The sequence below is a fragment of the Anolis sagrei genome, chromosome 1, assembly GCF_037176765.1.
Source record: "Anolis sagrei isolate rAnoSag1 chromosome 1, rAnoSag1.mat, whole genome shotgun sequence".
Classification (NCBI taxonomy): Eukaryota; Metazoa; Chordata; class Lepidosauria; order Squamata; family Dactyloidae; genus Anolis; species Anolis sagrei.
The window spans coordinates 289045804-289068667 of NC_090021.1; the positions used below are offsets into that span (position 1 = coordinate 289045804).

The following is a 22864-nucleotide window of genomic DNA, read 5'->3' on the forward strand; positions in this document are numbered from 1 at the left end:
TTTTAGTTCTTGTGGACCACTGATGGCCCGCGGACCACAGGTTGGAAACCATTGATTTAGAATGTGGACAGTAAGTTCTAAAAGTAATTAGTTACAATTCCAATTCCAAATCCTCCAAATCTGCTCCTTTTCAATTAGTTGCATTTTAAACTATATTTCTCAAATATAGTTACAGAACTGCACATGCATGAATGCTCAAAGCTGTCTTGTGATACAAAATTCTCCTTTGTTTACCATCAGTGCATCTACCCTGTAGAATTAATGCAGTTTCACACCATTTTAACTGTCATGGCTGAACACTATGGAATCATGGGAGTTATAGTTTTGGTGAGGCAGAGGAGGCTAAAGAACATGTAAAACTACAGGATTTCATGGCAAATAAAGTGGTGTCAAACCAATAAGCAAAATTATTTTCGTCATTCCCTCAACAATTATAGCAGAGCATGAAGCACCCACATAAGGCATAGCACAAACAATTGTCCTCCTTCACCATTTAGAAAGGTTACATTCAAAAATGCAGAAGTAACCTTAAATTAAAATTACCATAAAAAAGTAAATTTATCTCTTGTCAAGTCATAAATTCAGTTCTACCTTGGTTATTTTAATTTTTAATGTTTGTGTATATTTATAGTTTGGTTTATGTTCCGACATTGAATGTTTGCCGTATATATGTTGTGCTCCGCCCTGAGTCCCATTCGGGGTGAAAAGGGTGGAATATAAATGCTTTAAATTAAAAAAAATGAAATAATTACAAATAATAATTTAAAACTAGTTTCTTAAGGTCTGAGAACTTTAGAATTTGCTAATCAAGTATGAAGTTTATCGTTGTTTTGGATTGTTTTCCAGAATGATTAAAGGAGACATAAAGTGCATTACTTTGTCTTGCATTTTATACTTTTATCCCTATTATTTTTTAAAACATTGCCTTCTAAAAAATATAGGATAAAACTTATTCAAAAAGAGTGTTTAGCAGCTCAAAAGGAGTGAATTCATTTTCTAAAAATATGAATGTGAACTTTAAAGAGGTAAAATATAGTTACGTCAAGGCTGCTTAGCCTCTGCGACTCTGAGAGATACTTGGGAAAGACTGTAGGATCATGAAATCAACGCCGTAAATCAAGAAACCACAGTAAACCTTTTAGTAGCAGGAAGGTATTTTCATTATTTGAAAAAAAAAATAAAATTAAAACTTTTCTCATCACATAAAAACATTACATAAGTAATAAACATATTTACACTTCTGTCTTTGATTATAAATATACATTATATACAAAATAATGTTATAAAACGTAGAAAGTTCAGTGCTTCTGATTTTTTTTAAATTACTGAAATACTAAACTTCAAAATAAACTACAAACAGACACGAGTATAAACCATATTATTGATTTCTGAAGGTGGCCTCCATGAAGGTCTCGAGTTGCCAGATCAGAAGGTCAGTAGTGAATACTCCAAGCAAGATCTTGCCTGTACAATTCAAGGCTGTAGGTGGACTAACCCATTGCTGGGGTTTACAAGGTCAGGAACATTGCTCTTCCTCCACAGAAAATACAACACTGGCTTCCTTGAAGGAAAATTTGCTTCCTCTCTCAGCTTCCGCCACATTCTCAACTTGTTTATCACTACAAACATCACAGCACTTCCTATCTGAAATGTCTATTATTATTGCTGTAAATGTATAAAAGAGTCTGTGTGCACTGTGTTTTCCAGTTCAGAGCTGCTCCTTTGGGTTCAAAAATGGAAGGTTTATCCCCTCCGTGTAGCACTGTGAAGGAACGGACAAGAGATTGTAGATTCCCCTCCCCACCCTCTAGAAGTCCTTTTCATAGCTTAGTGTTCTGCTGGACATTGGGGTAAGGGACTGAATGGTAGTGATAATTTTTTTTCAACAGAAGATATTAAGGCAGGGCTTATGACACTTCTCTGCCTGTATAAAATATCAGTTTACCCTTTGAGATTTATGGTGGCACCAGACTAAGACATCTAATACAAAATCCAAGTCTCTCCCTTATGCATATGAAGTAGAAGAAACACCCTTCTCTTCATGGTGACTAGTAGTGCAAAAGGCATCAAAAAGCTGATTGATTTTAAACGCACTTGTAAGGCTTTCAATGAGCACGGAATTAAGTTCCTCATGTGATGGAGAAGGAGCCCCCTTCTTTCCCATTCAAGTCCACAAATGTTCCTGTGGCTCAGTAACAGGAATGGATTTCAACTTGCGGCTTAGTTCACCGAAGCATAATCATCCTCCTCAAGCAATAAAATGCTCCCTCAAAACCCATCTTTCCTGACATTGTCTCTGAGCAATACGCAGAAGGGAAAGGGGATGTAAAACAGAGAAGAAGAAAAGGGACCAGTTGCCACTTCTGGCCAATACTGTTTGGGTACTGTGCGTTGGGGCAGGGGAGGCAGATATGTCTTGATTTGGGCTCTCTAGATTCTCAGACACGCTTTAGGCACTTTCAAATCCAGAAAAAATGATGAAGTCATTTATTCTGTATCCACTTTCTGCATAGAAAAACACGTTTCTTCATTCATTCTTCTCACAGTATTGCTGGTAGGCTCTGTGATGATGCCTTCGGCATTGACGGGCACCTCCCAAAATGAAGTTCTGGAAAGTCACACAAGTGTTCATGAGCAACTGGCAGCAGTGTACTTTCAAAGGCTAGAAAGAGACACACTCTCTTCCTCTCTTGTCCTGGTAGGGCAGTTACATTCCTCCTATTAGGCTTCAAAATAAAGGAACAGGAAACGAAAGGTATATTGCATCTTTTAAATTCACAGTCTGTCCAGTTCACCCACGTCCGTCTCTCCTCCTCCTGAGAGCAGCAAATTGCATATCATTAAAAATAGTAAAAGGTCCAATCCAATTCTGAATTGTAAACAATGTAGCAGGAATGTCCACCTTGTAGCACTGCCAAAACTGAGGTGCAAAAAAAGCAGCCTTCATTTTTATACCTGTCCACAAATAAAATAGAAAAAAAGAAGAGTGAGAAAGAGGCATATTAATTTGTTCAATGCAAATTTAAAATTAAAGGTAAAGGTTTGCCCTAACATTAAGTCTAGTCGTGTCTGACTCTGGAGTGGTGGTGCTCATCTCCATTTCTAAGCCGAAGAGCTGGGATTGTCCGCAGACACCTCCAAGGTCATGTGGCCAGCATGACTTCATGGCAGAAGCTGGGCCTAACAGCGGGAGCTCACCCCGCTCCCTGGATTCGAAGCACCAACCTTTCAATCAGTAAGTTCAGCAGCTCAGAGTTTTAACCTGCTACACCACCAAGGGGCCCAACTTAAAATTAACGTAAAGGTTTCCCTAAGTCTAGTCATGTCCATCTCTGGGGGATGGTGCTCGTTTCCATTTCTAAGCCGAAGAGCCAGTGTTGTCCTTAGACACCTCCAAGGTCATGTGGCCAGCATGACTGCATGGAGTGTTGTTACCTTCCCGCAGAAGTGGTACCTAGTCACATTTGCATGTTTTTGAACTGCTAGATTGGCAGAAGCTAGGAATAACAGTTGGAGCTTATCCCACTCCCTGGATCCAAAATGGTAACCTTTTGGCCAGCATGTTCTCATCAATGATCAGGTCCAAGCCTTCTGCTCAATGCAGGATCTCTAGCTAAAGAATCAGCAGCAAGTAGCTGTCCAGCCTCTTTTTGAAGACTCCCAGGGAAGGAGACCCCCATAACTCTCTGGGCAATTTGTTATATTGCCAAAGTGTTCTCACTGTCAAGAACTTCTTTTAAATATTCAAAGTCTATCCTCCTTTGCTTAAAACTATCAGTCCTAGTTCTATCCCAAACGTGGCAAACTTGGGCCCTCCAGGCGTTTTGGACTTCAACTCCCATAATTCCTAACAGCCTCAGGCCCCTTCCTCTTCCCTCTCCACCGCTTAAATGCAGCAGATATATGGGAAAATTTCAAAAGGACTCTTCCATGGGTAGACATTCCTCAAGAAAGTAAGATGCATACTGCTGGAAGAAACCCGAGATTTTCCTGATTTCTGTCTTTGTTTTACTAAGCTTTATTTTCTGGGATGATCTGAAGCAGCAGTAAAAGTGTAATTTCCTCCTATTATTTTTCATCGCAGCAGATATATGTAAATGTTTCCCAACCTAAAAATGCATTTCTGTCATTATCTACAATGTCACATATCTATGCATTTATCACTTCATAGGTGACATCTGCCTGGTCCCCTGGTGGCGCAATGGGTTAAACCCTTGTGCCAGCAGGACTGAAGACTGACAGGTTGGAGGTTTGAATCCGGGGAGAGTGTGGATGAGCTTCCTCTGTCAGCTCTAGCTCCCTGGGAACATGACAGAAGCCTTCCACAAGGATGATAAAACATCTAAAACAGCCAGGCATCCCCTGGGCAATGTCCTTCAGACAGCCAATTCTCTCACACCAGAAGCGACTTGCAGTTTCTCAAATCTCTCCTGATACGAAAAAAAAATCTGCTAGGGCAATGAATATACTTACCTCTGTGGCTATAACACACTCATTTCGCTCTTCTGTTATCACAAAGACAGACTGGTACATGGAATCCCTTGGGGAGCATATTGTGGATATTCTACATTCTGGCTTTTCACTGTAGAAAAAGAGAATAAGACATAATTAAAATCAACATATAAAATATTCATGAATTAATGTGTGAAGAAAGAATAATCTGAGATAGTTGCAGCTGAAGAAAAACATACTGTCATGGAAAAAATACAGATATGTAACTATGCTAGTCCTCAACAAAGGCTTATAAAGGATTTTTTTCTTGTTCACAATAAGAAAGAAGTTGACATTTTGATTGTGCACAAGAACGAAAACACAATAACTTTACAATTTGTGCACAAGTTTTTGCACAAAAATATTTTGTACATCATTTGCCATTTCAAGAAGGGAGAAAAAGATTGAACTGTCTCATTTATGCATGCAAGAATTAAATAAGGAAATATTTACATCTCCATTTCCAATACATTTTAGTGCCACGTTGTACACACGGTGGAACTTTGAACTGAGATATGAAAGGAAAAGATACTTGGAAAGAACAGAAACTGATCCTTCATTTCAAACTAGCTGATTTATAGCCTGCCAGTCATATGGTGTCTCTGATTTCACACCCCACATATATAAATGGCTACCATTTACCTGCTATGAGAGCAAAGCACTGCATTTTCAAACAACATTGCCATGAAGGACAATTGTTCTGTTCACCATTCCTCATACAGGATAGGTCAGGTATGGGCAAACTTGGGCCCTCCAGGTATTTTGGACTCCAATGCCCACAATTCCTAACAGTCTCAGGCCTCTTCTTTTCCCTCTCAGCCACTTAAGCAGCAAACTTGGAGGGCCCAAGTTTGCCCATGCTTGGGATAGGTTTTTCCCAATTCATACTCCTTGAAAAGTCTTTTGCAAGTCGATCTTTGAGCACTGTGTGAAGATTTAATTATATTCTTCCAAGGAGTCCTTCCACATGGAAGCTCACTATGGACCTCATGAGATGGGTTTACAGCAGTGCAGAAACAGAGCCCCACCGAAGTCCCACAGAGGCCATCGCATGATATTACGAGCACTTCTGTGGGGAGCTTCATTTCCAAAGTGCATGGAAACAGGGCCCTTTACCCATCTTCAGGAGTTGAGTGTTACCTGACTCCAACACCTTTAAGATGGTAGAAAGCTGGCCATCCCACAAGACAGGGAAAGACAGTTCCCTTTGCTTTCCCACAGAGAAACTCATTTTATCAGTTGTTACTAAAATGTATTTCTACTTAATGACTCTGCCAGTATGCCACCATCATTTCTACTACTGAAGGGGAAAGTAAGACTAAAAAATTACTGTTAGCCTTTGGATTATTTGGCAGCATAATGTGATAATAAATGCTAAACACCCAGACAATTTTAATGATGAATGTTAAACTTGCATCTTATGTTTAAGCTTTTGTTTTGTGTATGTTAATGTGTATGTTGTGGAAATATGTTTTCCACATATTAGTGTATTTTAAAGAATGTTTTTAGATGAATGTGTGCTTTAGCAATGTTGAAACCTGCCTCAAACCATGAGGAGAGGCAGGCAAGTAATAAAATTATTAATTATTGTTACTATTACTATTACTATTACTATTATTATTATTATTATTATTATTAAATTATGGTCATTTTCAAAATATTCATAGGCTAAAGATTTCCAACTTGTGAGGATCTGGTTATCATTTGGCAACATGTTGTTTTAAACTGTGCTGTTAACATCCCTAACCCACAATTCCAATGAAATACCAAGCCTTTGAGATGGTGCAATAAGGCAACAACAGGAATGTGGGTTGTTGTAGGTTTTTCAGGCTGTATGGCCATATTCTAGAAGCATTCTCTCCTGACCTACAACAACCCAGTGATTCCGGCCATGAAAGCCTTCGACAATACAACAATAGGAATCATTACTCTGCTGACCGGATTCAGTATGGCTGATCTGAGATGGTTTAAACAATCAATTTTAAAGTAGAGATGGCTAGTTTTAGTGTTTATGTATATTTATAGTTTATTTAATGTTCCAGCATTGAATGTTTGCTATATATATGCTGTGCTCTGCCCTGAGTCCCCTTCAGGATGAGAAGGGCGGAATATAAATGCTTTAAATAAATAATAATAAATAAATATGCTAAGTAATTCAAGTTGACTCTGCTGAAGGGGAGGTGCTTTTGAAAAATAAATATCTCTGAGAGGAAGAATCTCAGAACAACCTTCACTGCAATGATTACACCATTTTTGTCCAGGGAATTGGTGGTTCCCATTTGGGTTGTGTGTCAACCCAAGGTGTCTCACACAAAGAGGCCATTATCACCATTTCGAACGGAAAAAATAGACAAGACAAAAGACAAAAAAAAAAAACCTAAAAAAAACTAACAAGACCCCCCCCCCCCCCAAAAAAACCCCAATACTAGACAGGAAGGAAAACAGGAAAACAGGTTCTCAACATGTGGGTCCCCAGATATTTTGGTGTACAGCTCCCAGAAATCCTAGCCAATTTACCAGCTGTTAGGATTTCTGGGAGTTGAAGGCCAAAACATTTGGGAACCCACAGGTTGAGAACCACCGATCTGGAGTGTATTGCAGACAGAGTAGAATGAGCATATTAGGGAAGAGGGGCTAGGGCTATTTCCAAAACACTTATTGCTGTAGACAGTTCCAAAACGGGCTTTGCGCATGTGCTAAACCAGGCATGGGCAAATGTTGGCCCTCCAGATGTTTTGGACTCCAACTCCCACAATTTCTAACAGCCTCAGACCCTTTTCTTTTCCCCCTCAGCCGCTTTAGCTGTTAGGAATTGTGGGAGTTGGAGTCCAAAGCACCTAGAGGGCCAAAGTTTGTCCATACTTGTGCTAAACCCATGCAATGCACAAAAGATATCCCCCCAAAAATTGCCTGGCTTACAAGATTTTAAAATATGATAAAAAGTTATATTCATCTAACTGTTAAAAACAGACTGCACATTCTTTTACTTGTGGAAACGGTGTACCATACAATAAAACTAAAACCTCAAAGCTATAAATTCCCCATTTATTTGCAATCCTCTAAGAATCAAGCAAATGTCTAATTTGCTCTCTTCTCATGTTTTTAACACTCATACGTAAGTGTTCACATTTTCCAACTATGGAGAAAAACGAGGCTTCTGAAAGACATGGTTGTACCTGTGTAACCAGAAGGGTGATTTCTCTCCTATACACTTTTCACTTTTATGGTATTTGTCTTCCTGAACCCCTCTACTCGTCAGCTCCTTCACCAGGTTATAATCCAATGTGTGATTCTTCAGTTTGTAATTTGATTTCTCCAGCACACAGTCTACTTCGAGGTCTTTATTTTTATTGGTGTTTTTAAGTTGCGCAGTCGGGATGAGGTTTTCTTTCTGGAAGTCAGTCAAGTTGTTCATGGTTTCGGAGTTACGTTCTGGCTGCCTCTGCATTTGCCGGATGACTATTGCAATCATGCAGCATAGGATGAGGAGAGCCACTAGCCCGACGCCCATAGAGATGGCCACCCATGGAACCGGTTTCGGAAGCTGTGGGTCTGTCACTGTAAGATATGCTGATGATTCACAATAGAGGCCAATGAAGCCATGGGGACAGTGGCAGGCAAAACCTGGAGCAAAACGCCCAACATAGCATGTTCCCCCATTCTGACATGGCCCAGAGGCACATTCATCTCTAGTTCTTATGTCACAGTTTCGACCAGTGAAGCCTGGCAAACAAGTACATGTGTAATCATGTGTATTCAAAAGATCATGACAGGATCCTCCATTGGAACAGGGATTTCTAGAGCACTTGCTGACGTTTATCTCACACTTCTGTCCGGAGAAGCCAGGGCGGCAGATACACACATGTTGCTGGCCCAAGACAAAGCACTGCCCACCTGTAAAGAAAAACACAGAGAAAGGTCCATTTAGTGACTTTGTCGCACGGAATGCAACAATGGCACAGCTTTTGTGAAATACTTGTGGTATACATATTTACAACCGACAGATGTTGCGCGGAATGTAACAGTGGTAAAGCTTTTGCTAAATAAACGATGTAACAGGTTACTCTGGTTCAAACAAAATATGACTGAAGTACTGTATCAGAGAGGGAGAGCAAGGAAAAAGGAAGGGGCCTGATGCTGTTAGGAATTGTGTGGGCTGGAATCCAAAACACCTGGAGAGCCAAAGTTTGGCCATGCCTGTGCTAAACCCATGAACACCTAAACAATTATTTGTCCTGCCAAGATTGTTAGGTCTGATGGTTACAAAGTTGTAAAGCTTTAGAAGCAATTAGGTAGGTAAAGGTAAAGGTTTCCCCTGACATTAAGTCTAGTCATGTCTGACTTTTGGGGGTGGTGGCCATCTCCATTTTTAAGCTGAAGAGCTGGCGTTGTCTGTAGACACCCCAAGGTTATGTGGCCAGCATGACTGCATGGAGCGCCGTTACCTTCCCACAGAAGCGGTACCTATTGATCTACTCACATTTGCATGTTTTCGAACTGGTAGGTTGGCAGAAGCTGGGCCTACCAACGGGAGCTTACCCTGCTTCCTGGCTTCAAGCTGTCAACCTTTAGGTCAGCAAGTTCAGCAGCTCAGTGGTTTTACCCACTGTGCCACCAGGGGGCTCAGTTTGAAGCAATTACTAGTATGAATTGCTATGAATTGCAAAGAGCTAGTGCAAAAGCCTAATGGGATGCATTTACACAACATTCATAGTTTATGTGTCTATTTTTAAAATTTTCTTAGTTCTTAACTCAACTTCATTTTTAAAAGTGCCAACTAGATACACAACAAAATCATACCATCCATCTATCCATATACAACAAACTAATAATGCAGTGAAAACAGGGTTAGGGAAAGTCATATATACAGCAATGTACAAAGTGCAGCAATACAAATTCAACAAATTCAGCCTGGGTGAAGAGATAAGCCTTTAAGTGATGCTGAAACCTTACAAAACTCAATGCCAACCATGCCTGAGGAGAAAAGGAATCCTGCAATTTGGGTCTTAGCAATAAAAACTCACTTTCTCAGATTGATGCCTATTAAACCTCTAGATAAAAGGGCATGCCCACTGATTAAAATCTGTGCCTTCTAAAAAGTTGAAACCAAAATTAAAGTTGCTTGCACTTAAAATCCACAAAATCTTTCCAATGAAAAAAACATACCATTAGCACAGGGGTTGTTGGTGCACCTGTCTTCTTTCTTCTCACAGTTAGATCCGGTAAAGCCCACAGGGCACACGCACGCATAGCTGGTTCCTTGTTCCCTTTCTAGGCATGTGCCACCATTAAAACATGGAAAATCCACACAAGTCAAGGCACTGTGCTCACAGTTGACCCCATCATATCCTGTGGGACATGTACATTTGTAATCTTTCACTAAATCCTGCAGAAGAAACAAAAAAGACATTTCAAATTTAATTACACGGTTCTTGAGATAGTTTGTATTATTCAGTTTCTCTGAGCATTACAAATGAATCTCAAAAAAATCAAAATAAAAGGAGTTGGCCTTTGGCAGCTTCACTTATAAGCAGGGTTAAAGCAAATATCTAGACTTAAGTCCAATAGTAGTTTTAAAGGCTTAGTCCCAACTAGAGTAGATCCAGTGAATCACTGAGAACTTGTAAGTCAATATTTATACTCCACTGATGCATAGTTGGGACTAAATTTTAAATTCAGATCCTAGCTGGAGAAAACTGATTCTATGATGAAACCTGGGAAGCATTCAGATATTCTTCTGATTTCTGCAATGGCTACATAATCTCTTCACTTTCGCTTCTCTTAAGAGCAAATCTCATTATAACTGCATTAGACCGATGCATCATCTCTCAGTGAAATTCGAATGCAGGAGCTGGAATTGTGCTGCTCTCCAGACCGCAGCACACCTGTTCACCACAGCAAATGCAAGTTGCAGTTCAACATCATCTGGAAGGTCACACAAACTCAATAATTAACTTAACCTGGGTCCCATGGATCTCACTGGGCCTAAACTAAACATGACTAAATCTTAATCCGACCCAATTATTAGAAAGTCTTGTGGGTGAAAAAAAGGGATTTAAAACCTTGTACTGGAAGCAACATTGAAAACACCTTTATACTTCAATTACGTTTGAGAAAGTTGGACCACCAAATATCTCAAGAAACTAGTAGTGAAGGGATGGTGTGGGTCACTGTAGGTTATTTGGATTTGGGGAGAAGGGGAAGGAAGAGGAGAAGAAAATAGAAGAAAGGGATGAGGAGGAGGAATTAAGTATTCCTTCCATTCAGAAGCAACATTTTTAAAGAACATATGAAAAGGACGGCTGTGAGGTTTCTGGACTGTATGGCTATGTTCCAGAAGCATTCTCTCCTGATGTTTTGCCCACATCTATGGCAGGCGTCCTCAGAGGTTGTGAGGTCTGTTGGAAACTAGACAAGTGAGGTTTTATGTATCTGTGGAATGTCCATGGTGGGGGAAAAGACGTGTACATATGAAAAGCTCTGTTGGATCAGACCAAAGTCCTCTTTCATCAAACATTCTGTCCTGAAAGATTAGTCATATTTCGGAAGCCTAGTAACAAGACAAAATGCAATGGCACCCTTTATCTCTTAGAGCCATACTGCCTCTTGTCTTGGAAGACACATAAAGTCATCCAGAGCAATAGCTATGGATAGATCCACTCTCCATAAAATTATCCAATCTCCTGTTAAAGGTATTCACAATGTTAGCCATCAGTACACCCTGGTGCAATCAGCCTAAATTTTGAAATTATGCACAGTGCAGAGGTAGTTGCATCAGGGATGTATAAAAAGGCAACACAATATTGTCAGTTTTACTTTCCCATGTAGGAAGTTGCTCTTCTGTGGAGAAGTCTGCACACACTATTGAAGTTCATAAGGGTGAATGTACTGGTAAAGCTATGGTGCAGATTCTAGAAAGTGCCCAGGTGTGAAAGAAAGAGAAAGCATTGCCCTGAGCTCTTCAGAAGTCTGGGATATAAATATTTTACTTGTATGATTCATATAGAAAGCAACTTCATTTCTTTTTTCTAGATGTATGTCTCATATATATATATATATATATATATATATATATATATATATATATATATATATGATTAGTTCTTACCGTGCAGCTGCCTCCATTCTTGCAGGGGTTACTGTCACATACGCTGATATTTCTTTCGCAGTCAATGCCAGTAAAACCTTCTTTGCAGGAACAGGTGTAACTCCCCTGGCCAGTATTTGTGCAAGTGGCTCCATTTTTGCAGGGTCTGTGATGTGTGCAGTAGTTCAGATCTGGGAGGACACAATGGGCAGAGGAGAAAAGGAAAACTTCCAGTCAGTGAGATGTCTAGGTCTTAACAATAGCATTTAAGATGACGCATAACATCAAAGCGTAAAGATTTGGTCTCAAACACCTTGAATTATATGTCCACAGAAACAATGACATTTCCTTTGCTAGGGTTGATCAGGATAAACCTCCTGAACCAGATGAACTACTCTGTGTACCTAATATAAACAAATGGGCCTAAGGCTGTATAAAGACAGTATTGTTGTCTGTAACACAGCTCTCAAATGTTATCACAATGTATGTATGTTTGTTTGCTCTTTTTTGTTTATTTTAGTGCAGTGGAATGTGAGAATTGCTTGGTATTTGGTGTGTATGTATTCACAAATTTTGCCTGGGATAGGGGAAAGGACACATGGGAAGGTGATTCCAGGAGTATTATCCATTTCTCTTCAGTGATGTGATTTTTCAATGTGGCTTAGCATCTGTGGCTCAAATCACACCTGTGCCTAATACTTGACATTCTTGCACAATCAAGTTTCCTTTTAGGCTTATTAGTTTGCTTATCAAGGGGTGCGTACTTTATGGCTGTCCACACCAATTATTGTGTGCCTTTAAATCATTTCTGTCTTATAGCAACCCTATGGTGAACTTAACATTGAGGTTTTTTGGCACAATTTGTTCAGGAGGGTTTGCCCTTGCCATCCTCTGAGGCTGAGAATATGTGACTTGCCCAAGATCACCCAGTGAAGTCAATGACCAAGAAGGGCTTTGAAACCTGGTCTTCCGGTGTCTTTCCATTACACCATGCTGTCTCTCTACAATTAATTAAATAGCCTCAATCAGCTATCACACTAAAGCATCCCTTTACCATCCCTGTCATCATTATGCCAACTCACCTTGATCACAGAAGAGGCCTCCCCATCCTTCATCGCAAATGCACTTCCCCGGTTTGGTACAGGTTCCATGACGACAACCCACATGAGGAATGCATTCGTCACAATAACGGCCTCGCCAACCATTGCGACATCTGAGAAGAAATTAATTAAACTGTTTCAGCCCTTGTGAAATGATCTGGAACCATGGATGTCAAAGGCAGTTGTTATTTTTAACCAGTGATACCAATTCATATACAGTAGAATCTTGCTTATCCAACATAAATGGGCTGGCAGAACGTTGGATAAGCGAAAATGTTGGATAATAAGGAGGGCAAGCCTATTAAACGTCAAACTTTGATTTTACAAATTAAGCACCAAAACATTGCAAAGTATTGAAACAGTTGTAGATTCGGGAGGGAGGCAGACTGCATTGGATAATACAGAACGTTGGATGAGCAAAGGTTGGATAAGTGAGACTCTACTGTATGTAGATTGGAAGTAGCAAAGAAGTGGATTTTATACATTAGTATTAGTCAAATCTAGTGTGATAACAACTTACATGCACTCTCCTGGACTTTGGCAGAATCCATTCTCCGAACAACCAGCCAAACAAATAGCTGTGAAAAAAATGTGGAAGTACAGAATTGTTAAAAACCAACATATTTCAAAATATTTATCACATTTGTATCCTATCTAGAATAATTTCTAAGGGTACTGCTTATATCTTGCACTCAAAGAAAAACCAACATTATCTTCAGAAGATAACTCATATGTTTTGCTCAGAATTATGCAAACCAAGGCCCCATTCACATTGCCATATACAGACAGTCCCCAAGTTGCAAACACTGACTTACAAATGACTTGCAGTTAAGAATGGGGTAAGAACAGGAAGTGAGAGAAATCTACCCCAAGGAAGGGAAATTTACTCCTGAAAGAGTCCTCATGGGGGAAAGGGGTCTCCATTGAAGCTTTATCACCTATCCTTGTTTCCACAACAAGACAAATTTTTCAAAATCCAGTTATCACAGGGACAGAAAGTGAGGTGAAGTTTTCTTAACAGGGGCACGGGCAGCAAAACAAACACCACAGGGGGTGTGAACCCTTCCCTATGCTATCCAAAGGTACATGTCTATCAATCTCTGTATCTATGGCTGGAGTTGCATTATTTGGCAGAGTAAGGCAGGGGTGGCGGCAATATACAGTCAGCAGATATACTTGCTTTCTGTAAGGTAGCACATTTATATACATATATAAACCCAAGATTTAAAAAGAGCTAGCCAAGCCTACAACACCAGCATTGTTCCCACAAATACTGTTTTCCTGTAAAGCCAGGTTTGCTTTTGTTTCCACAACAAATATAGATCAGGTTTCCTAAGGCGAGGAAGAACATGGCTGCATTTTAAAAACCATACCAGTTTTATCAAGTTTGGCAGTAACAGTGGTGTCTGTACACACAACTTTTAGCCATGGTGCAACTCTAAACTTCTTAGCCGATGAACCTAGACTCCAAATTATAAGGTCCATATGAAAAAAAAATATCAATAGTTCCTATTAAGAAATCCTTTTCAAAAATTGTTTTATATACGGAGGTGTTTAAGAAATGAAATGCAGGCGAGATCTAATGACAATGAAAATACTTTTTATCATCAGTTCTTACTTAAAATATTTCCTGAAGTCAATCTAGGAGCATTTAATTATACCACCAGTTGCATTTGGTGCAAATGAGGGGACTAAGTGAAAATGGTTTAGTTGCAATTGGAGCACGCATGAGAAGGAGTCAAAATTCTGTATTTCCCCATCCAAAATTCTCCTTTACACACAGAAACCGTGATCTTGGAGTCCATAAGATGTGAAGGGTTTTGTCAATCAATACAGGAAATGAAACAAATGGTACCAAATTGGCAAGATATCTTGGACCAGTTATATGACCTGTTTACAAAAAGACTAACCTTTCAAATGAGATTTGATGACAAATTGTCTATAACTGCAAAGCCTGTTCAGGGTCTCTTTCAGGGAACACTCATCTGCACTGACTACCTTAGCAACAAAGTAGCGAGCATTTTATTTTCTCTTCTGATGGAGCCCATGTTTTTTATTCTTAAGTTGGAATCCAGGGAACGGAGGAAACAACTGCTCTTTGATATGGCAACTATATTTTTGGTAAACTTATCAAAACAAACCCAACATTCCACACCTAATTTATTACATGGCAAATGCAAACAAAGGGTGAAGCTGATTTACAAGGGTAAAGAGTTCAAGGGGCTTGGAGGAAGCCTTTCTTTTCGGTCTGCTCCAGATAAGCATCCACTGAAGAGTTTCCTCACATTATGAGGGGCCCCTGGGAAGGCAGGAAGGGAGCAGCCTCCATGCCAAAGGGGCTTACCACTGAACCCACATGGAGCTTTCTTTCCTGGTTCTCAAATGAATACGAGGCACAACACTGGACAGATCTACATGAGGCATGGACCAACTTGGGCCCTCCCCTCCAGGTGTTTTGGACTACAACTCCTGCTATTCCTAACAGCCTCAGCCCACTTTTTTTTTCTTCCCCAGCCACTTAAGCAGAAAAGGAGAAGAAAAGGAAGTGGCCTGAGGCAGTGAAGAATTGTGGTAATCCAAAGCACCTGGTGGGTCCAAGTTTGCCCATGTCTGATCTACACTGAATACGGGTCAACACCACTTTTACCGCCAGGACTCAATGCTATGGAATCCTGGCAGTTGTAGTTTTACAAGCCTTCTCTGCCAAAGAGTGCTCGTGTCTCACCAAACTACAAATCCCAGTCATGGCCATTAAAGTGATGTCAAACTGCATTAACTCTATAGTGTGGATGTACCCCATGCTTGGTGGGGAATGACGCTCCCGTCCAGCAAATGTCAGAGTCTAAATTAGGGTTCTTTTTAATTGCTGCCTTCTATCTTTATTCCAATTGCAAGAAACTCTCATAGCACTAGTTGTGTGCATTGCGTCTGCCTCTGTGCGCCAGAAATGCACACAATTGGTAAACGGGGTGTCATGCACAACTGCGAGCACTAGGGGGCGCTGTTGGCTCTCTCTGACTTCTTTACCTCCAGCTGCGTACTGCATGTCACTTCACTCCTGCTACATGCTGCAAGGACCTTATAGCAACACCAGAGAGGCACTCCTAGCGGCCAGCTACTGGTCAAAGGACATTTAGTATAATGCCAAGTTTTTAACTTTGTTTGTGTTTTTAAATACATCACAACTGTCCCCTCAATTCGCTTCTGACACGATAAATAAATAAAATAAACCTCCAGCTGCGTGTCCCTCCCTTCTGCTGATTTTGGGAGGTAGCCAGTCAATCAAACTGCCAGCCACTCACCTTCAGTGCAATAGTTCCCCTTCCAGCCGGGCAGGCAAGCCACGCTGCCGTCGGATTCGCAGAGGTAGTGGCCGAAGTGGTCGTTGCGGCCCCTGCAAAGGCGGGAGCAGTTGTCACCATAGTAGTCCTCGTTGCAGACCACGCGGTAGGAGTAGCGCAGTTTGGCCCGCTCATTACTCTGCTCGTCCTGGGACCAGGCCTTGCCCACCGCCAGCGAGCGCTTGATAGCCATTTGGCTGATCAGCCATTTCTGGGCCAGGGCCTCGGAACCTGAAGGAAGGAAAGCAAACACCTCAAGCATGAGAAAGAAGGGGACTCAAGGGCCATCTAGCCCAACCCTGCACAATGGAAGCAACCCAATCTCTCAAGGGCCTAAATCAGGCATGGGCAAACTTTGGCCCTCCAGGTGTTTTGGACCCCAACTCCCAGAATTCCTAATAGCCTCAGGCACCTTCCTTCCTCAGCTTAAGCGGCTGAGGGGGAAAAAGAAAAGGCCTGAGGCTGTTAGGAATGATGGGAGTTGAAGTCCAAAACACCTGGAGAGAGCCCAAGTTTGTCCATGTCTGGCCTAAATAAAATTGATGTGCTTGATGGATGAGAAAGACTTAATTGGCCACATTCCACATGCCTCTCTTGAAAAGGGAAGCACAGGTGCCTTCCGAGGGGATTCATACTGTGCCAGACGTTACCTATCTGGTACCGTTCTCTAATTTCAAGGCCAATGCATCCTTTCACGTCCTCACAGACTGTTTTTCACCCCTCCCCAACCCTTTCTTTCCAGGGCCTGATGGGGCATTTGTGTTTAACAGCTGTGATACAGGCAGAAATTCAACAAGGGCATTTCCCCATCCCTGTGCCATAGGTATGGCTTTGATGGTAAATGTTTACCCACTTAACAATTGTCCAAGACTCCAGAATCCTGCCAAAAAATAGACAGTCCCTCCACAGGGTTCCCCCTTGACTGCTTTTACTATTTACCTAACTCTGCTCTGCCAATGGGGCTGTGGTGGCACAATGGATTAAACCGCTGAGCTGCAGAACTTGCTGACCAAAAGGTTGGCAGTTCGAATCCGCAGGACAGGGTGAGTTCCTGCTGTTGGCCCCAGCTCCTGCCAACCTAGCAGTTCGAAAACATGCAAATATGAGTAGCTGAATAGGTACCACTCCAGTAGGAAGGTAACAGTGCTTCATGCAGTCATGCCGGCCACATGAACTTGGAGAAGTCTACGGACAATGCCGGCTCTGCAACTTAGAAATGGAGATGAGCACCAACCCCCAGAGGCTGACTCAACTAAACTTAATGTCAAGGGAAAACTTTACTCAGCTAAAACAACTTGCAGTGAAATTGCCATTAGCATTACGCCATCTCCTGTGGACACTATCACACGCCATGACCTTATTAAAACGGTTCTCACATTACGCTCTCACTTGTACTTTGTCTCCAGTGTCATCTCGAATCAAACCCAAGTGCAAGAGTTTCCCTCCACAAGCACCTCCACAAACCAAAACCAAGTAATGCTCTTTCCAACTTAAGTATGTTCATAAGAATCCAAAATAACAAGACAGTTCAAATGGAAATAAAGTTCCAGTTGTTCCAGGTAAAGGGGCTCAAGTAAGCCATTCATGGCAACCCATATGTTGCAAGTTGCGTTGCAAAAGAATGCTGCAGTATTCCACAATGTTGTGCCAAATAATGGCAATTTATGTGGTGGAGGCTCTTTCTTTAGAGACTTTTAAACAGAGGCTGGATGACCATCTGTCGGGGGTGTTTTGAATGCGATTTTCCTGCTTCTTGGCAGAGGGTTGGACTGGATTGCCCACGAGGTCTCTTCCATCTCTATGATTTTAAAACTCTCCTTTATCAAAAGTACAGGGAAATATTGGGGTATTTGATAGCAGTAACTGGGGAAGGGGGTGGTGTTGTCATATTGTACAAACAAGGGGGGGAAAAAACCTCACTGTTTTTTTCTTGTTGTTGCCCTTCGTATCTATTATTGTTAACCACGGCCCTGAGAAGTTTTGCAGAAAGCCTTTCAAAGTAAAAGCTCTGCTGCTGTTGAAATATCCTTTTCCTTTATGTCAGAAAAACATCCCAAAGCCATTATTCCTTTTCCAAAGGGCGGAATTTGAAAAAGGTGTAAAATACAGGAAAAGGCAGTCAGGACTTTTTGGCAGCCTTGCCGTTTTCTCACCAAAGAGCTCCTTTCTTTCCCACGCCAAAAATAAACGGGAGGAAACGCAATTGTGTGGAGATTAAGTAAGGGACAAAATCAAAGCAAAACTTGATGGCAATGCAGGGGAAAAGCTCTGGCTTGCACACTCAAACCCACCAAAGAAAAGATACTCCGAGGAACTACGTGCAGACAAAACGTATTTATTTTACTGAGCAAACAGCTGTGTTATTATAATGTTGATAGATTTAATTATTCTGTGATTTTAACAAAAATAAATCCTTCACAAGTTTATAACATAAAGCAAGTTCTGAGCCTCTATCGCCCCCTAGTGACTAAGGAGTAAAATGCCATATTCACCTGCTGGATGGTAACCTTCAGGCGCGTGCCAGGCTTCAATGATCAACGAGAAAGTTCCCTGTGAATGGAAAGAAAAGAGCAACACACAGAAATTAAGACAAGAGGTGAATGAACGATAGTGAAAAGTGATCGCAAAGGGCCCACAGTCCTCTCCAGAGCTTCCAAACAATCGAGTGAAACCACTAAACCTCTTCTTTACCTGGCAGTGCAGGTGGAGGCAATCCATTTCAATTAATCTAATTGCAGATTGCATTACTTTGTCCAGAGCCGATGAAATGGAGCTTCCTGGGGCAGGAGTGTTTTCATCTCTTGGGAAAACGTACCTAGTCTCTCCCGAAGTAGGAGGGGAACGTTCTCTCTCTCTCTCTCTTTCTGTACCCACCTCCTCTCTTTCCCTCTTCTCCTAGACTGCATCATGAATGCAGTTGGACCCACTTGATGCTGCAAAGTTGTAGTTTTGCCAAGTCTTTAGCTTTCTCTCCCAAACGGTGCTTATGCCAGCTATCACATCCCAACAAAGGATTCCCCCAGGCACAAAGCACCCAGGTTTTGAAGCTGCAAGGCTATTCAATGCTAATCAAGGTGGCTAATTGCAACATTCACACTTGCCTCAAGCAGACAAGAGTTTTTTCTCCCACCCTTGACATTATTCCACAGATATATAAACCCCACTTGCCTAGTTTCCAACAGACCTCACGATCTCTAAGGATGCCTGCCATAGATGTGGGTGAAACATCAGGAAAAAATGCTTCTGGAACATGGCCCTACAGCCCTGAAAACTCACAGTAACCTTGTGCTGATGCTTCACTAGACCCCATGAGCCTTGATGAGTGGCAGTTAAAGTGGGGTCAAACTAGTGTAGATGCACCTTCATTCATTCTCTCAACCCCAGCATGACTGTCTTTGAATGCCCCCCCCCCCCCAACAGGCACAGCTTTCTTAGGGCACTTCTACACTGTAGTGTGATTGTAGTTGGACACCATAAATTCCTAGAGTTGGAAAAGAATCCCAAGACCATCCAGTCCAACCCCATGAACACACAATCAAAGCCTCCTGATAGACAGCCCTCCAGCCTCTGCTTGAGAACTCACCACCTTCTGAGGGAACCTATTCCACTCTCAAACCACTCTTAATACCAAGAAGTTTCTCCTAAAGTTTTGGTGGAATCTCCTTTCCTGCAATTTTATTCCATTGCTCTGAGTCTTAGTCTCCAGAGCAGCAGAAAATAAGCCTGCCCTCTCCTCTTGAAGTATGGGGACCAGAAGTGGACACAGGTGTGGTCTGACCAAAGCAGACGATGAATTCTTTCAATCTAGACACTATACCAGGTATGGGTAAACCCAGGCCTGGGGGGTGGATGTGGCCCTTTCTCAGGATCTCCTTTCTCTCATCATCATATCCTTCCTACCTTCTTCCTTTCCTTCCTCCCTCCCTCCCTCCCTCCCTCCCTTCCTTTCTCCTTCCCTTCCACCCTTTCGTTCTTCTTTCCCTTTCCTCCCTATTTCCCTCTCTTTCTCCTTCCTTCCCTTTTGTCTTTTCTTCCTTCTCTTTCCTATCTCCTTCCCTCTCTTCCTTCCTTCCATCTTTCCTTCCTCCATCCCTCTCTTCCTTCCTTTCCCTCTCTCATTCTCCCTTCCTTCCCCCTTGTCCTTCCTTCCCTTTCCTACTTCCCTCTCTCTATCTTCTTCCTTCCCTTTTCCCTTTCCTTCCTTCCCCCTTCCCTCCCTTCCCTCTTTCCTTCACTTTCTACCTCTGAAAGAGAAGAAGAAGGGGAGGAAAGGGCAGGGAGGAAACTTGAGGAGAACCCCTTTTCTCCGACCCACCAAGCAGACCACCATGGGACATCCCAAGTTTGAAAGTTTGTTCATGCCTGCATTATACTCCTATTGATGCAGCCTACAATCACATTGGCCTTCCTAGCTGCCGCATCACACTGTTGCCTCATGCCCAGCGTGTGGTCTTCTGAGCCACTTAGATGCCTTTCTCTTGGACTTTTTCCAAACCAAGAATCACCCATGGAGAGAAGGAGACCTCACGACCTTCCAAGGCAGCCTATTCCAGGCATGGGTAAACTTGGTCCCTCTAGGTGTTTTATGCGGCTGAGGGGGAAAAGGAAGGGGCCTGAGGCTGTAGGCTGTTAGGAATGGTGGGAGTTGAAGTCCAAAACACCTAGAGGGACCAAGTTTACCCATGCCTGAGTCCTACTCCACAATGAAACAGCTCTGCATGCCAGGAAGTCTGTCCTAAAGTTGAGGTGGAGGCCCTTCCCCTGCTGCCCTTGGAGATGAGTTGGAAGCTCTTCCCCTGCCGCCTTTGGAGACCCAAGGCTCCCTCACCGGCCAGGTGAAGTTGAAGGGCAGCTGGAGCTGGTTGCCGGGCCCCTCGGCGGGCCGGACGGTGAAGGATCCGGTGCCCAGGACCGGCGTGACCAGGCTGCCGAAGGTGCATCCTCCGGGGGAGATGACGGCCTGGAAGTGCTTCAGGCAGACGCGGAAGAAGGTGCGGCAGGCTCCTCCGGCGGAGGCGCAGGTCTCCCCGCTGGCCAAGTTGACGAACTCCTGCAGCTCCAGCTGGAAGACGCCCGAGGCGGAGCCCCTCTGAAGGGAGGAGAAGGAGGAGGAGGAGGAGAGGCCGCGTGAGTCAGAGCTTCGCCTAGGGATCCCTACTACTCCCATGCCGATCCCTCCGGGAGCGTTACTTTACCTGGAGCGCCAGGGCGAAGGCGAGCGTCAAGGGCAGGAGGCGCAGCGTTGCCATCCTTTGGGCTTCTCTCTTTCCTCAAGGGCGGCTAATCCAGGCGCTTCCAACCACCCACGGCTTAATCCTCCCGTCCCAAAAGGGGGAAACTCCGCTGGGGCGACTCGGATAAAACTCCAAAGTAGAAGAAGAAGAAGAAGAGGAGGGGGAGCGTGGCTCGAGCAAGAGCTGAGATGGAAGCAAGCTCTCCTCCGCCGCCTCCTGAGTGGAAGCGCGGCTTCCCCGGGAGCTGTTTATATACGCGCCTCGTGGGTCTCGCGAGCTCATTATGTAAACTGTCAGTCAAAGTCGGGAGGCCCCGCCCCCTCCTTGCCTCTCTCTATCTCTTCTCCCTCTCCAAATATTGCTTAGCCTGGACCCTCATAGAATGCAGCCTGAATTCCTTTATATTGTCAGTGTTTACACCAGGCATGGGCAAACTTCAAAGGGGGAGGTTGTTGTTGTTTACTCGTTCAGTCGTTCAGAAGAATGGCCTGCCTCAGGGGAGTGTGCTTGCTCCATCAATGTTCAACATTTACACAAGTGACCAGCCATTGCCAGAAGGGACAGAGAGTTTCATCTATGCTGATGATCGTGCCATTACCGCTCAAGCAGGGATCTTTGAGATGGTTGAACAGAAGCTCTCCGAAGCTCTAGGTCAGGGGTTCTCAAACTTTTTAAACAGAGGGCCAGGTCACAGTCTCTCAAACTGTTGGAGGGCCAGATTATAATTTGAAAACAAACAAACATGAATGCATTCCCATGCACACTGCACATATCTTATTTGTAGTGCAAAAAACCCCACTTAATATAATAATTAAAATGAAGAACAATTTTAACAAGTTTAAACTTATTAGTATTTCAATGGGGAGTGTGGACCTGCTTTTGGCTGATGATATAGGATTGTTGTTGTTGTTGTGTGCTTTCAAGTCGTTTCAAACTTAGGTTGACTCTGAGTGAGGGCCAGGTAAATGACCTTGGAGGGCTACATCCGGCCCGCGACCCTTAGTTTGAGGACACCTGCTCTAGGTACTCTTACTGCCTATTACAGGGAAAACCAGCTGATTCCTAATCCATCTAAAACACAGACATGTGCTTTTCATAACAAGGACAGGCAAACATCTCGAGCTCTGAGGATTACCTGGGAAGGAATCCCACTGGAGCATTGCAGCATACCCAAATACCTGGGAGTTACCCTGGACCCTGCTCTGACCTGCAAGAAGCACTGCCTGAACATCAAACAAAAAGTGGGTGCTAGAAACAATATCATACAAAAGCTGACTGGCACAACCTGGGGATCACAACCAGATACAGTGAAGACATCTGCTCTTGCGCTATGCTACTCTGCTGCTGAGTATGCACACCCAGGGTGGAACACATCTCACCACACTAAAACAGTGAATGTGGCTCTTAACATGGGGTGTCTGCACCCTACACCACTGGAGAAATTACACTGTTTAGCTGGTATTGCACCACCTGACATCCACTGGGGAGTAGCAACCAATAGTGAAAGGACCAAGGCAGTGACATCTCTGGCCCACCCCTTGTTTGGGTATCAGCAACACGCCAACGCCTTAAATCAATAAATAGTTTTCTAAGATATACAGAGACACTCGC

At 42.8% G+C, this 22864-nt stretch overlaps 1 protein-coding gene across 1 annotated transcript; it reads right to left on the minus strand.

The window, feature by feature from the left end:
• Window positions 1–1151: 1151 nt before the first annotated feature.
• On the minus strand, window positions 1152–21472 carry DLL4 (delta like canonical Notch ligand 4). The gene is made up of 11 exons (XM_060760595.2): window positions 21215–21472; window positions 20848–21108; window positions 18512–18569; window positions 15981–16250; window positions 13199–13256; window positions 12661–12791; window positions 11600–11769; window positions 9658–9877; window positions 7668–8385; window positions 4474–4582; window positions 1152–2955 (listed from the first exon to the last, which is right to left on the minus strand). Exons 1-11 carry the CDS (start codon window positions 21266–21268, stop codon window positions 2950–2952), a joined length of 2055 nt encoding a protein of 684 aa, XP_060616578.2. The 5' UTR covers window positions 21269–21472; the 3' UTR covers window positions 1152–2949.
• Window positions 21473–22864: the final 1392 nt, after the last annotated feature.